The sequence below is a fragment of the Pelobates fuscus genome, chromosome 3 (assembly GCF_036172605.1).
Source record: "Pelobates fuscus isolate aPelFus1 chromosome 3, aPelFus1.pri, whole genome shotgun sequence".
Taxonomy (NCBI): domain Eukaryota; kingdom Metazoa; phylum Chordata; class Amphibia; order Anura; family Pelobatidae; genus Pelobates; species Pelobates fuscus.
In genome coordinates this window covers 334,042,802-334,058,582 of record NC_086319.1, presented here as the reverse complement: position 1 = coordinate 334,058,582, position 15,781 = coordinate 334,042,802, and the positions used below count along the sequence as shown (strand labels likewise).

Below are 15,781 nucleotides of genomic sequence, written 5' to 3'. Positions count from 1 at the left end.
GAATTGTAGCGTACCTCCCAACGTTTCAAATGGACAAAGATGGGCACTTTAATTATAGAGGTGTGAGTGTAGGTGTGGCTGTTCTGAAACATTTAAAGGTGACTTCCTAATAACAATTTATGCAACTAAAATGTAATTCAAGAACAATGTATCTTATTTACACAGACTCTTTTATAAACACATTTGTTGTAGTTTCAAAACACGTTAACCTGTATTCCTGACCTTATAGTGTTAAAAACACAATACCCCCTTCCTCCTTATATACAGTCAAATCTTACTTTTATTTTAGTCTGCTGGTGCTTGATCTGCCTCCTTGGCTGACATCAGAAGTGGTAATCTCAGCCAATCACAATGTTTTCCCATTGGATATGCTGAGATGATCAATTCTGATGATCTCTGCCAAGGAGGTGTGCCGTGGGCGGAGCCAAATGCCACCCTGGCCAATCCTCATCTCCTACTAGAGATTCACTGAATTAATTCATCTCTAAGGAATTTTCAGTGCCTCCATGCAAAGGGTGGAGACACTGAATGTCAGCAAAAGCACTTCTAGTAGCCATCTCAATAGTGGCCACTGGAGGTGTCCCTAGGCTGTAATGTAAATCCTGCCTTTTCTCTGAAAAAGTTTGCTGCAAAACGCCTGAAGGGACTGACTATACTCACCAGAATAACTACATTAAGCTGTAGTTGGTCTGGTGACTTTAATGTCCCTTTAAAGCAGCACTGTAACCTCCTCTCCGCCTCCCCCCTCCCACTCTCCTCTGAAAAAAAATGTATTTTATACAGAAAGAATACAGCTGTCACTAGGGAATTGTCATACAGCAGTGACGTTGGCTCCGAGCTGAAAAGGAGCAGACGGAGGAAGATGGCTGTGCCCGTGTTCTTAACATATCTGACTTTTGTTCCATTTTATTTAAAGGAACACCATAGTCACCTAAATTACTTTAGCTAAATAAAGCTGTTTTAGTGTATAGATCATTCCCCTGCAATTTCACTGCTCAGTTCATTGTCATTTAGGAGTTAAATCACTTTGTTTCTGTTTATGCAGCCCTAGCCACACCTCCCCTGGCTATGATTGACAGAGCCTGCATGAAAAAAAAAAACTGGTTTCACTTTCAAACAGATGTAACTTACCTTAAATAATTGTATCTCACTCTCTAAATTGAACTTTAATCACATACAGGAGGCTCTTGCAGGGTCTAGCAAGCTATTAACATAGCAGGGGATAAGAAAATCTTAATTAAACAGAACTTGCAATAAAGAAAGCCTAAATAGGGCTCTCTTTACAGGAAGTGTTTATGGAAGGCTGTGCAAGTCACATGCAGGGAGGTGTGACTAGGATTCATAAACAAATTGATTTAACTCCTAAATGGCAGAGGATTGAGCGGTGAGGCTGCAGGGGCATGTTCTATACACCAAAACTGCTTCATTAAGCTAAAGTTGTTCAGATGACTATAGTGTCCCTTTAACCCCTTAAGGACCAAACTTCTGGAATAAAAGGGAATCATGACATGTGACACATGTCATGTGTCCTTAAGGGGTTAATGTAGTATTCAAAGGTGTATTTAGTTAAAGCATAATACATCTATACATACTGCATTTTATGTTTCCAAAGTAACATAATGACTTTAACCTTGCAAGAGTACTTCACTCTGCTTTTTGCTTCCCACTGTAGTTTACTAATTCACCTTTACCTGTTTTGTAATCAGTATATATCTAGTCATATTAAATAGCCAGGTCAGGACTGTACAAATTCAGCTTTCTGTGGCAACACAACAATAGATCCAATGCCCCCAATTTGTCTCCTTATTAAAAGATCTCCTCTCACCTGCACAGTTGTTTAGTTTAATTATGGTCTCTCTCCTCCCTTTGGGTTATTGTGGTTAAAGCTGAGAAGGGAGAGGATATGTGAGCTCTACAATGGAATCCATGGTTTTAGTGGGAGAGTGGTAATCTCTCCATGATGGAATAGCACAGATATCAGCAGGAAGGGATTTTATAATTCTCTGTGTGAACTGCTTGAATACCGTTCTTAGATGTTCAAGAGGAGCACGAAAGTTGTCCCTGTTACATCATGCAGAATCATCCTACACACTCAACCACTAACAGCAGAGAAGTAGCTGCTATCCTATCACCATTACAGTTGACCACTAGGAGGGTAGAATGGTCAAGTACTGTAGTTGAGCTGGAAAATGTATCTGTATGCAAAAGTGAGTGACAGGCTATTTACATACATGTGTCTCTTCTATGTATAATTACCGAATAATGTCTATGTGTGACTGTGTTTGATATATGCACGATAATGACAGGTGTGGCATGATTGCGTAAAAAATTTGCCTGACTCCTTTATTATTTTTTTTTTTTTTATCCTAAATTCAGAAAATTGTCAAGCCAGGAAATAAGTGTATGCTATTAAAGTGGGTAGATCTCTAGATCTTTATAATTCAATTACAAGAGCAAAGAACCTTCTTCATGTTTAAATACTGATTTATTAACGAAGAGTGTTTGTTTTTCAGGAGGAAGAAAAATTAATTCAGCAGGAGCTTGCCAGTTTGAAAATCACAGTTTCTTCTCCAAATACCTCTCTTGTAAGTAAACGTCTAATTTTATGCTGTTTTGTTACTTTTTTTTTGTTGTGATTGTACATTTAAATGCTATAATGCAACCCTAATGTAAATTTGTTTAAAGGAACACTATATTCACCTACTGTATTTTTCGCTCCATAAGACGCACCTAGTTTTTAGATGAGGAAACCCAGAAAAAAAAATATTTTTAACAAACTGTCCCATAGTGTTTCTTACTATGGGAAAGTTTGTTCAGAATATTTTTTTTTCTCCCCTGTCCCATAGTGTTACTTACTACCCACTCCCCTCTCCTGTCCCATAATGATCTTTGACCCCCCCCCTCTCCTGTCCCATAATGATCTTTAACCCCTCTCCCTTGTCCCATAGAGATCTTTTAACCCCCCTCCCCTGTCCCATAGAGATCTTTTAACCCCCTCCCCTGTCCCATAGAGTTATTTTAACCCCCTCCCCTGTCCCATAGAGATCTTTTAACCCCCCTCCCCTGTCCCATAGAGATCTTTTAACCCCCTCCCCTGTCCCATAGAGATCTTTTAACCCCCTCCCCTGTCCCATAGAGATCTTTTAACCCCCCTCCCCTGTCCCATAGAGATCTTTTAACCCCCCTCCCCTGTCCCATAGAGATCTTTTAACCCCCCTCCCCTGTCCCATATAGATCTTTTAACCCCCTCCCCTGTCCTATAGAGATCTTTTAACCCCCCCTCCCCTGTCCCATAGAGATCTTTTAACCCCCCCTCCCCTGTCCCATAGAGATCTTTTAACCCCCCTCCCCTGTCCCATAGAGATCTTTTAACCCCCCTCCCCTGTCCCATAGAGATCTTTTAACCCCCCTCCCCTGTCCCATAGAGATCTTTTAACCCCCCTCCCCTGTCCCATAGAGATCTTTAACCCCCATCCCCTTGTCCAAGTGTTCTTTAACCCCCTCCTCCCCTTGCCCAAGTGTTCTTTAACCCCCTCCTCCTTGTCAAATAGTGTTCCCTCCCTCCCCTCCTCCCATAGTGTTCTCCCCCCCCTCCCCTTGTCCCATAGTGCACTTTCCCTCCCATAGTACCCCCACTCCCCTTGTCCCATAGTGTCCCATAATTACTTACCTGTGTTGTAGCGTGGGCCGGCTTCACAGCGCGCACCACGGTACAGGAACTTCAATTTCAGGTTCCGGTTTCCGGCGGGACTAAAAGGAAGTGCGCACACTGAGTTCGCACTTCCTTTCAGTCCCACCGGAAACCGGAACCTGAAATTGAAGTTCCTGTACCGCGGTGCGCGCTGTGCTGCCCCCACGCTACAAGACAGGTAAGTAAAGCTTCACATTCGCTCCATAAGACGCACAGACATTTCCCCTCACTTTTGAGGGGAAAAAAAAGTGCGTCTTATGGAGCGAAAAAAACTGTAAATTATTTTAGCTAAATAAAGCAGTTTTAGTGCATAGATCATTCCCTTGCAATTTCACTGCTCAATTCACTGTCATTTAGGAGTTAAATCACTTTGTTTCTGTTTATGCAGCCCTAGCCACACCTCCCCTGGCTATGATTGACAGAGCCTGCATGAAAAAAAAAACTGGTTTCACTTTCAAACAGATGTAATTTACCTTAAATAATTGTATCTCAATCTCTAAATTGAACTTTAATCACATACAGGAGGCTCTTGCAGGGTCTAGCAAGCTATTAACATAGCAGGGCATAAGAAAATCTTAAACAGAACTTGCAGTAAAGAAAGCCTAAATTGGATCTCTCTTTACAGGAAGTGTTTATGGAAGGCTGTGCAAGTCACATGCAGGGAGGTGTGACTAGGGTTCATAAACAAAGGGATTTAACTCCTAAATGGCATAGGATTGAGCAGTGAGGCTGTAGGGGCATGTTCTATACACCAAAACTGCTTCATTAAGCTAAAGTTGTTCAGGTGACTATAGTGTCCCTTTAAGCTCCCAAGAAAATATTTAAGTACTGATATTTAAGCACAGATATGTATTTTTCTGTCATCATCTCAATAAACAACATTAAATTAGGTAGTGAACAATCTCAAATGGGGTCAAAAAAGCAGAGTGAGCATGAACCCCGGAGACCTAAAACAAAAAAGGAAAGAACCAATGTAAAACATTAGAGCAATGTCAAATGCAATAAAGTACACGATCCAAAAATTCATATAATTGTTTAACCCCTTAAGGACACATGACATGTGTGACATGTCATGATTCCCTTTTATTACAGAAGTTTGGTCCTTAAGGGGTTAAAGCAATGCATCCCATACCCATCATAGTACATTGCAAGCTATACAAGTCCTGACCTCACCTGTTCAGATTGCTGTAAGGAAACCAGGGTAGCAGCTGTGCACATGCCAAGTTGTGTCTGTAGCTCCATTCATAAAACCGTAACACATCCCATGAACTAATCCTGAACAAGGAATTAATGGGTTATGGTCAGCACTCCTATTGAAAACCATGTGAAGGCTATGACTGCTTGACAGATGTCTGCTAACTCAGTTCAGTGCAGCAAGCTGCTAATACTAGGGATTTTCAGCAAACAAATTTTGTATGTGTACATCTTCTTTGAATATGTTTAAATGTAAAAAATATATAATGGCATAGCATCAAACTCTGCTTATATGTCGTCTTCCTTTGGCACTGTTTATATGTTTGAAATGTATGCTTAGGCTTATGATAATGCTTGAATGTTCATGTTTAAAAATCATGTCTAAGAAACTACGGTTTATATATGGAGTAGTTGGCTTTCTATTACTCTCCCCCTTAATGTGGAGGCAGCTCCCGCCTATGCTGCCATTGAATTTATATTTTTGTAGAGCTTATTTGACCACTCTTAATTTGGTAGATTTTTTTTTTTTATTCACTTTTACATATAATTTACTTTTATTGCTTAGTTTGAATCCGTCATAAGCAGATGTATTTCTACTTGAGTAGTTGAGAATTTGCCTCATACTCATGTGCTTTGTGATATATTATGTGATGGACAGTGTAAATAGTGTATATATTGTAAATACTATGATCCTCTCACACCTCTTTCATTTATATTTTCACTTTGGGGAAGACCTTTTTCACTACCTTAGATGATATTCCCCTGACGCGGGAGTTTGCACACTATTACGATTTGCAGCACTGATTCTTCCTAGGGTATTACTTTGTTTTTAATTATGGTTAATGTGTAACATCTCTGTTTTGAGGTTAGGAACACAGCATATTACTGGTGAATCAGTGCTGCAAATTGTAAATATATATTGTAAATACTATGATCCTCTCACACCTCTTTCATTTATATTATCACTTAACTCTTTTACATCCTTATATTACATCATTAATCCCAGGATTCACAGGAATACAGACATTTTGGGAATACAAACATGTATTCACAACACTATAGTGATCCTCTACCTATGTAGGTGTCCATTTACCCTCTCCCCGCAGGTGTTTAAATGGTAAGATTTACTTAGTTTTCATTCTGTGGGACGCACTGATCTCCATGATGACACTCCATCTCTGTGGATGAGATCCTCGTTCTCGATGATTTCTGCCAATCCAATGCTTCCTTATAGGGAAGAATTGGGAGGCTAGTGCATCTGCATGGCAAAACAGCTGTGCCAATCAAATGTGAGTGAGTAATTTGAGCAGATATAGCTGCGAAGCGACTCTGGTGGCTGTCTTCACCACAGCCACTGGAGACGTGTTACTCCTGTAATGAAATATTGCTGCTCCTGTTAAACTGCGGGTAATGCCCCCACTCTCTTCCCCACAGTACCCCCTAGTTTCCAGTGTTTCTCACATTTAGTCTTCTTTGTATACTCATTTTTCTATCTTTATGACCCAGAGGCAGATGAAAGAATGTATGGTGAGGCTCATCTACTGCGAAATGCTGGGGTATGAGGCTTCCTTTGGCTACATCCATGCTATCAAATTAGCCCAACAAGGAAACTTACTTGAGAAAAGAGTAGGTAAGTATTCTATATATATATTCATCTAGTAGTAAGACATTAAATAGCCATTAGTGCTATAGTCCAATGTGTCCTCCCTGAGCACTGACATTTTAAGCAATCACTTTACTTTGCCTGGCCGTGTGTTCACATTGTGATGCCACCGCTCCATGAGTTTATGAATAATCAGCAATGCTCTGATACTGTGGCTTCTAAGGCAGCTACAGTGCATGTGTGCCAAACCGTTAAAAGCCTAAAGAAAACTAATATTTTGCCGTATCTTGCACCATAAGTCTGCCTTTTTGAGCTACACGCCTCACTTGATCTGAACTACAAATCAATCGGCAATAACACCCAGGGAGACCTATATTAAGGATATCACTACCTGTTCATAGTGACTGTCGCCAGCCATAGTGTGATTTAAAAGCAATTCACTCAGTGCGGCTAGGGGCTGATCTATGGACATACACTGATAAGGAAGTATATTTGGCATGAGGGGGTGTGACTTAGGAGAAAGGCTTATGGTAGTGCATTCTGCAAAACATTTATATTTTAAATGCATTAAAGTTGTGTTGGTGCCTGAAGTGAGTTTTTGGCATGTAAAAAAACTTTGATTAGTTCCCATGTGTAAATGTTGTGGAGCTTTTTTGTGGAGTATTTTTACCTTCATAGCCACAGCAAATTGCCTTTCATTGCAGAAGTGCTTTGCTATTAGTTTATTACCTGTTGGTGTTAATTTGATTTGAAATTAAGCTGTATTCAATGTAACCTAAAACCCCAGAGTACCAGCAACATGCAGCTTTGGTTAGGAATAAGAATATTCCTCCCTGGTATTGTCTAGGGAGGAGAGGTCACCCGCGCTGGACAAAGATAAGTGGCTGAATGGGTTTTAACCCCTTCAGTCCAGCGAGAGAGGGGACTTAAGGTGTGTATATATAGTGTAAGGAAAACGAGTTTGTTTTCCTGACACTATTGTGATCCTTTAATGTGGAGGCCAATGGCAAGTACTTTCAGCATTATAACAGTGTATTTTGTTATTTACCAACATTTGAATTGTTGGAAGTTCAAAGTATCTCAAAAGTTTCACCAAATAACTGTATTGGGGGAAAAACATCTCAGATTTCTTTTCAACCATTTTTGTCTGAAGTGTGTAATTCAGGACCCCACAAATCCTAGGCACCAGGTCGCTATAATTTTTGTCCTAGCATCTGGGTATTTGTCATCCCATTTCGGCCAAGGTGGACGGCTGAGGGAGAGTGTAGGTGGCTGACATGGGAGCTGTAATCTTCTCGCTCTGTTACCTCATGCGTCCTGCACTGATGCCAGGAGCTGGAATATGACATCACTTTGGTCCTGGCATTACTAGACAGTGCACAACGGAGCAGAGCAAGAAGATCTTGAAGATGACTGAAGGCCCAACTTAAATTGAATTTTAGTGGCCATCTGAGTGACAGCCACTAGAAGTGTTAATAGGCACCAACGTAAACACTGCATTTTCTCTGAACAGGACAAGCTATAGATTAAGCTATAGTGGTTCTGGTGGCTATAGTGTCCCTTTAAGAATTGTTTTTTTTTTTATCATTTAAAATAAAGCTTTGTAAGTTTAAAAACAAAACAAAAAACTGGCTCCTAACTTTTTCCTTGATTTAAGGCCAATTTTTCAAGCCCTGGTATAATTCAATTAGAATTCCTGGCAATTTTCACTTTAGAGAATAAAGTTAAAAACTCTTATTTAAGGATGTTTCCCCCCCTTTCCCTAGGATACTTGGCGGTGTCCTTATTCTTACATGAAAATCATGAATTGCTGCTCTTGCTGGTGAATACAGTACTAAAGGTAAAATAAAAATGTCTCCATCTGTTTTAATTTCAAATTCATCCTATCTCTTAACATCACATCAGCTCTTTTTTAATCCACATTTGCCTGCGTAAGTAAATGGGTTTTGCATTAGAGAGATTGAAACAAAGTTGGCATCCAGTTGCCAGCTGCAGTGCTTTTAACTAAGCATATAGATGATGACTCATTCGAAATCACAACTGCCTGTTCATTGCAACACCTAAAATATTGTCCACTTGTGTCATTCCTATTAACACAGCATGATCAAGTGATTAAATATACCTTGTAAACAAACCTAAATTTAGAGAGCCACTTATGTTGTTAATTTTAGTGATTCAGTCTTCCGAACTCTGTTAATGTACTGACAGTTATCAATAAAACACTGCTGGTATTAGTTTTCATTATTATTTTGTATTTTATTTATATATATATATATATATATATATATATATATATAAAAAAAAAAATTGTTAGCAATTTTTGTTTAGTTCTGTGTTTTTTTTATTTTATTTTTTATCTTTCTATATAAAATTATTTTTTTTAAAATTTCTGGAAATGCTGCAAACTGTTAAGTAAACACTTGTTCAAATTCACCTGCAGCTATTTTTGTGCAAATCTGCCACAATGCCTCTTTATGACTTTATGTTAAGTAACTCACAAGTTACCAAGTCAGATTACCAGGTTCCACTTTTCACACCCTGTACTGCCTTGCTAATCCTTTTGCCAAAAGTGGTGAGATAGAATGTAATTCTTAATTAATTCACTAGTCACTCATTACCTTTCGGCCATTATGTTTCATGTAAAAATTACCTTTATTGGCGCTGTGCAGCACCTATATTAGAATATGTTGTACCTCTTAGGTAGAGGGAATGGAAATACGTTTTGTATAAAGACAACTCAGTAATGCTTGTTTTGGCAGGATCTCCAGAGTACCAATCTGGTTGAAGTGTGCATGGCTCTCACTGTAGTTAGTCAGATCTTTCCACGGGAAATGATTCCAGCTGCTCTTCCACTGATCGAAGACAAACTGCAACATTCAAAGTAAGCAAAAAGTGCGCTTTAAGTTGAATCCCTTTGCTGTGTGCATTCAAAACATGTTTTCTGTGCTGTTGTGCATTTTTCTGGCTCTGCATGCTTGTAAGGGCTTAACATAGGTTATTTTCCTGCTCATTACATCACTTCAGAAAGTGAAGATAAACAGTTAGTGAGTGCTGAAAATACAGAGTGGTTAGTCAGGCATTACTTTTAAGCATATGGTATAAGACTTCGAAGCCAACAGTTCTAAGTAATTAATTATGGGAAATAACTGCTGGGATTGTGCCTTGGATTTTTAATTGCATTACATTTTGCTAAATTACGTAAAAGTTGCTGAGAGAAAATTTAGAAAGTCATGTCCAAAAATTGTAGGCGGGCAAGCTACGCAAATTAACTGAACGTTCCAAAGGAATTATTTGTGAAGTTTTATTTTGTTTTGTAATATCCTCTCTAGTTTGGGTTACTATATGACATCATAATGAAACACAAATATCAAGTCATGGTGACCTGTTTTAAAACCTTGCTTCTTTAGTATTTTACATGCAGAATATCTAAATATCTTTTTTTTTTTTTTTTTTAAGGGTAAACCATCCTAGACTTTCAAAGCATATTTGTGCAGATTAATAATGATAAAGCAGTCGCCCCTCCTGGTTCTTTCCTGTTTATAAAGTACATTAACATATGTAATATCTCCAAAGGTCTTTAGGAGTTCAAAACAATGTAAAGAAAACAAAACTCAGTTTTCCTGCAAACCTATCCTGTAGAGACTGTGAAGGTTTCAATCAGTTAATTTCCAATAATATTCCCAAGCGTGGGAAAATATTGGAAACATGTTACTTTATCGTCACAAAATCATACATCTGCTATGGATTCCAAATTAATGTTAAACTTATGATACTCCCAGAGCAAAAATATATTTTGCTTCCACAGTGATGACAGCATCTCATTTAGTGTCTGTCTACTACAAGAGGAAAAAACCCTTATTATTCAAAAAGGTTTGAAATGTAATTGCTTGTGAAGGGGTTAAAACCCTTCAAAATCCTTTTGTCCAAAACATTTCTCAAGTATCCAATATGTTCTAAACACCTGAATCCGAATAATTTGTAGTCAATACAAATTAGAGGAGTCTTTATAGGCACCTGGAGAGGTACACACTACAAGATGCTTAAAGTCCAGTGTGAAGTTTCCACAGTCTGTGTTGATTTGGAGAGCCATGTCATCTGCTGGTGTTGGTCCACTGTGCTTCATTAGGCCAGGGTCAACGCAGCCGCCTACCAGGAGATTTTGGAGCACTTCATGCTTCCTTCCACAGACGAGCTTTATGGGGATGCTGACTTCATTTTCCAGCAGGACTTGGCACCTGCCCACACTGCCAAAAGCATCAAAGCCTGGTTCAATGACCGTGGGATTACTGTGCTTGATTGGCCAGCAAACTCGCCTGAGCTGAACCCCATAGAGAATCTATAAGGCATTACCAAGAGAAAGATGAGAGACATGAGACCGAACAATGCAGAAGAGCTGAAGGCCGCTATTGAAGCATCCTGGTCTTCCATAACACCTCAGCAGTGCCACAGGCTGATAGCTTCCATGCCACGCCTCATTGAGGCAGTAATTGCTGCAAAAGGGGCCCAATCCAAGTACTGAGTCCATATGCATGCTTATACTTTTCAGAGGTCCGATATTGTTCTATGTACACTCCTTGTTTTATTGATTGCATGTAATATTCTAATTTATCGAGATTGTGGATTTGGGGTTTTCATGCGCTGTAAACCATAATCATCGCACTTGTGACAAATCACGGCTTGAACTATCTTGCTTTGCATGTTATGCGTTTATCTCCTATTCCTTTTTACGTTGCATTACTGAAATAAATTCACTTTTGCACGATATTAAAATCTTTCGAGTATCACCTGTACTTTTTCTCTTATACTGCATGTCGACTATATTTAACCCCTTAAGGACACATGACGTGTGTGACACGTCATGATTCCATTTTATTCCAGAAGTTTGGTCCTTAAGGGGTTAAGCATTGTTTTGCCTGATTACCTTAAGAAAAGCAGAGACCCAAGCTTCCAAATTAATATCTATCCGGAGTTCTTTTCGCCAGGCCTGCCTGATAGATGGATAGATCGTACATCTTCTCCAATAATCTGAGAATTTCTATCCTCCTTGAGATAACGTTATCTGTCTCCTTAAAATTAAAAAAGCAAAGCATTTAATAACTATCTCTGAAGGTTTAATGCTTCAGCAAAATGTTTTTAACCCAAAGGTAATTAAATAGTTTCCTATTTGATAACTGAAATTCTTGTGCTATCTGCGGAAAAACTTTAATTCTATCTTTAGACAATAAATTTCGATGCACCTGATTCCTCTTGACTGTCAATTCTTTAATTCTAGGTTTCTCATACTTTTATCAAGTTGGTTTAATCTAAGATGAGATGGAATCTTATCTATAAATCCACATTTTTTTTTTCAACTATCTGAGATGTTTTCCTAATTAAGAGACCACCGCAAAATCCATTTTTAATACGTAACTTGTTTCATATCTTGTATCAACCTTAATTTTTAGTTTCATTCAGATGCATTGTATGCAGATGGTAAATTGTCATGGTGAAATATCTTTTAATCAAAGGAAAGCCAAGACCAGCCTTGCTAATTATTTGTTAGCAATTTTTGTTTAGTTCTGTGGTTTTTTATTATTTCTAAATAAAATTGGTTATACAATATGGAATAATATCTAACAATGCCTCAGAATTTTTTTTTTTTTTATTAAAACTGCAATAATTACTCTTAAGGGTGATGGGAGTTGGCACCCAGACTACTTCAATGGGCTGAAGTGGTCTTGATGCCTACAGTGTCCCTTTTAAGATTCTATCTTTTGCCTAAAACAATGATATTTTACCATGACGTCTCTTGGAAAAGAATCTGGAACTGACGAGGGTTTGTAAATCCGATGTTAACGTTCTAACATACAATCGTGATCCATTAAATCCAGAATATAATGTATCAAAAAATCCAGTAGAAAATCCCACAAGACATCCTGAGTGACCTTTTTCGGAATATTAGGAATACATATGTTTGCTCTAGAACTTTCCTCCAAATCATTCAACCTGAATTCAAATGTAACCATTTTCTGAGACATATCAGTGAAGCCTGCTTTCAAGGAACCAAACTATTACATTTATCTTCAATATTACATTTATCTTCAATATTGAGTTTGTTACTCTCTTTATTTCATGAGAGAAAAACAAGTGGCAAGAGAGGCGAGAGCGAACAACAGCTCAATTAGCCTGCCCTTATGAAGGGCAATCTAGATGTGGATCCCTTGCTCACGGTGCCTAGAGGGATATTGGCTATACCTCACTGATGATACCTTACAAGGTTGAAACGATCGTCTCGGGTTACTGTATCTCTTGTGCAGAGGGAACTTGCTGGCATTTTGGATCTGGACTGCCGATACGGGTGGGACCAGTCTGATATGCTTCAGATATGTTCTCTCTAGATGAGCTAACACCAGCTTGAGATCTGAGCGGGTACCAACCGAAGGGCAGGCTAATTGAGCTGTTGTCCGTTCTCACCTCTCTTGCTACTTGTTTTTTTTTTTTTTTCTCCCTTTATTACATGTTTGATTTCTTGTTTAATGTCCATGGTGGAAGATCTTGCTTAAATGTTTTTAATTGCATTATATACTCTTTGGACGGGGCCACATACTCCGAGTGTATTGTCAGATCTTGTGGAGTTCAAAACAGAAAATAACGAAGAAAAAAGCTATAAAAAAAAAGTTACTTACTTTTTTTTGTGCATTAAGGACTAGATTGCTGTTGCTGATTGATGAAAACATCTCAGTAATCTTGATTATCCTTACTACTTGTCTGCTACAGGCAATTTTATATCGTTTGCATGCTCCACTGTGTTCTAGCTCTCGCTTGTAGCGACCGCTTAAGCAGGGTTTATCCTTAAATTCTGTGTTTTAATGTCAGTTTCTGAATCTCCCAGGTCCTGCTGCTACCGCTCGGCACGTGCCCGGCCCCACCTCCTGAAGTGCACATGCTTAATAATCACGTCACCCTATCTTCACCATAACCTTCTAACATTTCATACCCTGTTATGAAATTATAGAAACACTTTCCCCTAAATATCTAAATAGTGACTAAGCAGCCAAATTGGCCATGCCTATAACACAATACATTTTAATATCTCTAAAATATGATCAACATGTGTCTGGCAACAGGGCTTTAACGCAACCATAAATCATTACAAATATTCATATAGTTCCAACATATTCTGCTGCACTGTACAATAGGTAAACCAAACTAACAATTCTAACAAAAACATGTAGTTGAACAAGCCCCTGCCCAAACAAGCTCATAATCTACACTATTAGATCCTCAGAGCTGTCAAACAGGCCTGCTTGTCACAAAGAGCTTAAAGGATTTGTAAATCATGACTGTTTCTACCTTGTTTATGCACACATTCTGGGTCTTCTTTCTGTCCATTTAAAGCATCTCCTCCTGAAAATCCAAACTATTCAGAATCCGATCGTCTCTCTCCTGACACCTTTACCACACTGATGTATTATTACTGTGCAAAAAAGTATATGATTGTGATTTTATGTCCTGTGTACCATACTTAAATCAAACTTGCTATTAATAATGATATATGCTTTACCAAATGTCTTTCTAGGGAAATTGTAAGAAGAAAAGCTGTCTTGGCATTGTATAAATTCTACTTGATGGCACCCAATCAAGTGCAGCATATCCATGAGAAATTCAGGAAAGCGCTGTGTGACAGAGATGTGGGTGTCATGGCTGCATCGTTACACATTTATCTACAGGTGATCAAGGTAAAGGCAAAGTTCCACTCTTTTTATAGATCACATTACACGGCATATATGATCTAAATTAGCTGCATTATCTAAGATTTATAAAAAGGAAATAAACAAAAATTTGCTTTATGCGGTTTTAACAGCGTCAAACAATCCTCAATGAAATTATTCAAAGGCTAAACTTAACTACTATATTTGCTTTGTACAGGACAACCCATTGGGATACAAGGACCTGACAGGTTCATTTGTTACCATTTTGAAGCAGGTTGTTGGAGGAAAGCTTCCAGCTGATTTTAATTATCATAGTGTCCCAGCTCCTTGGCTCCAAATTCAGCTCTTGAGGATCCTGAGGCTGCTGGGAAAAGATGATCTCAGGTAACTGGTTTAGGGCTTCACATCACAATGTGGGCTCTAGGTGGCGCCATATACCAATATATGGAAATCATCATGAGCTAGAATACGTTACACGTCAGGATTAAAGATGACCAAAGTATGTTATATTTATTTTGTCTTTAGTTATCTTTATGCATAAATATACAAGTTGACAGACAAATTGTGTTGGCAATAAAATATGCTGTTAATAATGAAAGTATTTTAGCAATGTTCTTTAATGTCCAAGTGAGCAACCTAAATTAGATAGCCCTTTTCATTTCTTAATGGCAATTGAAAACCAAAATGGATGTTTTTAGTCTTTTGACCATAGTTATGCAATTGTGTATCAAAATATTTGTAATATGTAAATGTCTTAATATCAGAACATTTTAGTAAGGTCGTGTTGTGTGTTATTAATCAATTAATTTTAGTAGAATATAAGCATTTATTTATTTACTCTCCAAACGTCAGTTTGACTAGCGATTTAAAAAAAAAAACGAATACCTCTTCACGATCTGACTCATATTCTTGAATGGCAGTAATTCGGTTAAAGAGAAAGTACTCTTAAGAAGAGTGAAACATGTAAGATTACTTTTGTTTCATGTACTACTCCTACTACTCTTCTAAATTAATCTGAAAATCTCTGTAGTCATTTTTTATTTTTTTTTGGGTGGGGAGGTTAAACTCATCCTAAATGGTTTGACCAGAACTTCAGAAGCAGTTTTACAAACAATTCTGTTTTTAACAAAATGTATATCCATTTGTTATTCATTATTTTTGTAGGACCAGTGAGTTAATGTATGATGTGCTTGATGAGTCTTTAAGACGGGCAGAAATTAATCACAATGTCACCTACGGTATGTAATTATATATATATATTTTTTTAATCTTCATTATTGTTAGTACAAATAAAAATCAATTAAGGTTAAATAGCACTTCATCTTGTAGTTGTGGTGCTCAGAATGCCACTTTCATTTCATACAGTGTGCTTCACTTTACTCTATAACCGTAAAAGGGATACTCTAAGCACTAAAACAACTTTAGCTTAATGAAGCCGTTTTGGTGTATAGATCATGCCCCTGCAGCCTCACTAATCAATGCTCTGCCATTCAGGAGTTAAATCACTTTTGTTTCTGTTTATGAAGCCAGAGCCACACCTCAAACAACCAATGTGATTTTTAAAAAAAATAAAAAATGTATTCAGTAATTTTTTAATTAGAC

General features: G+C 38.0%; 1 protein-coding gene across 1 annotated transcript in view; it reads left to right on the top strand.

The window, feature by feature from the left end:
- Nucleotides 1-15,781, top strand: part of AP4E1 (adaptor related protein complex 4 subunit epsilon 1) — a 59,980-nt gene that overhangs the window by 868 nt on the left and 43,331 nt on the right. Inside the window, exons 2-8 of the mRNA XM_063449041.1 lie at nt 2,514-2,585; nt 6,392-6,515; nt 8,255-8,328; nt 9,248-9,369; nt 14,047-14,206; nt 14,397-14,563; nt 15,344-15,417. Coding sequence (XP_063305111.1) covers nt 2,514-2,585; nt 6,392-6,515; nt 8,255-8,328; nt 9,248-9,369; nt 14,047-14,206; nt 14,397-14,563; nt 15,344-15,417 — 793 coding nt within the window. The remainder of the gene's footprint in view (nt 1-2,513; nt 2,586-6,391; nt 6,516-8,254; nt 8,329-9,247; nt 9,370-14,046; nt 14,207-14,396; nt 14,564-15,343; nt 15,418-15,781) is intronic.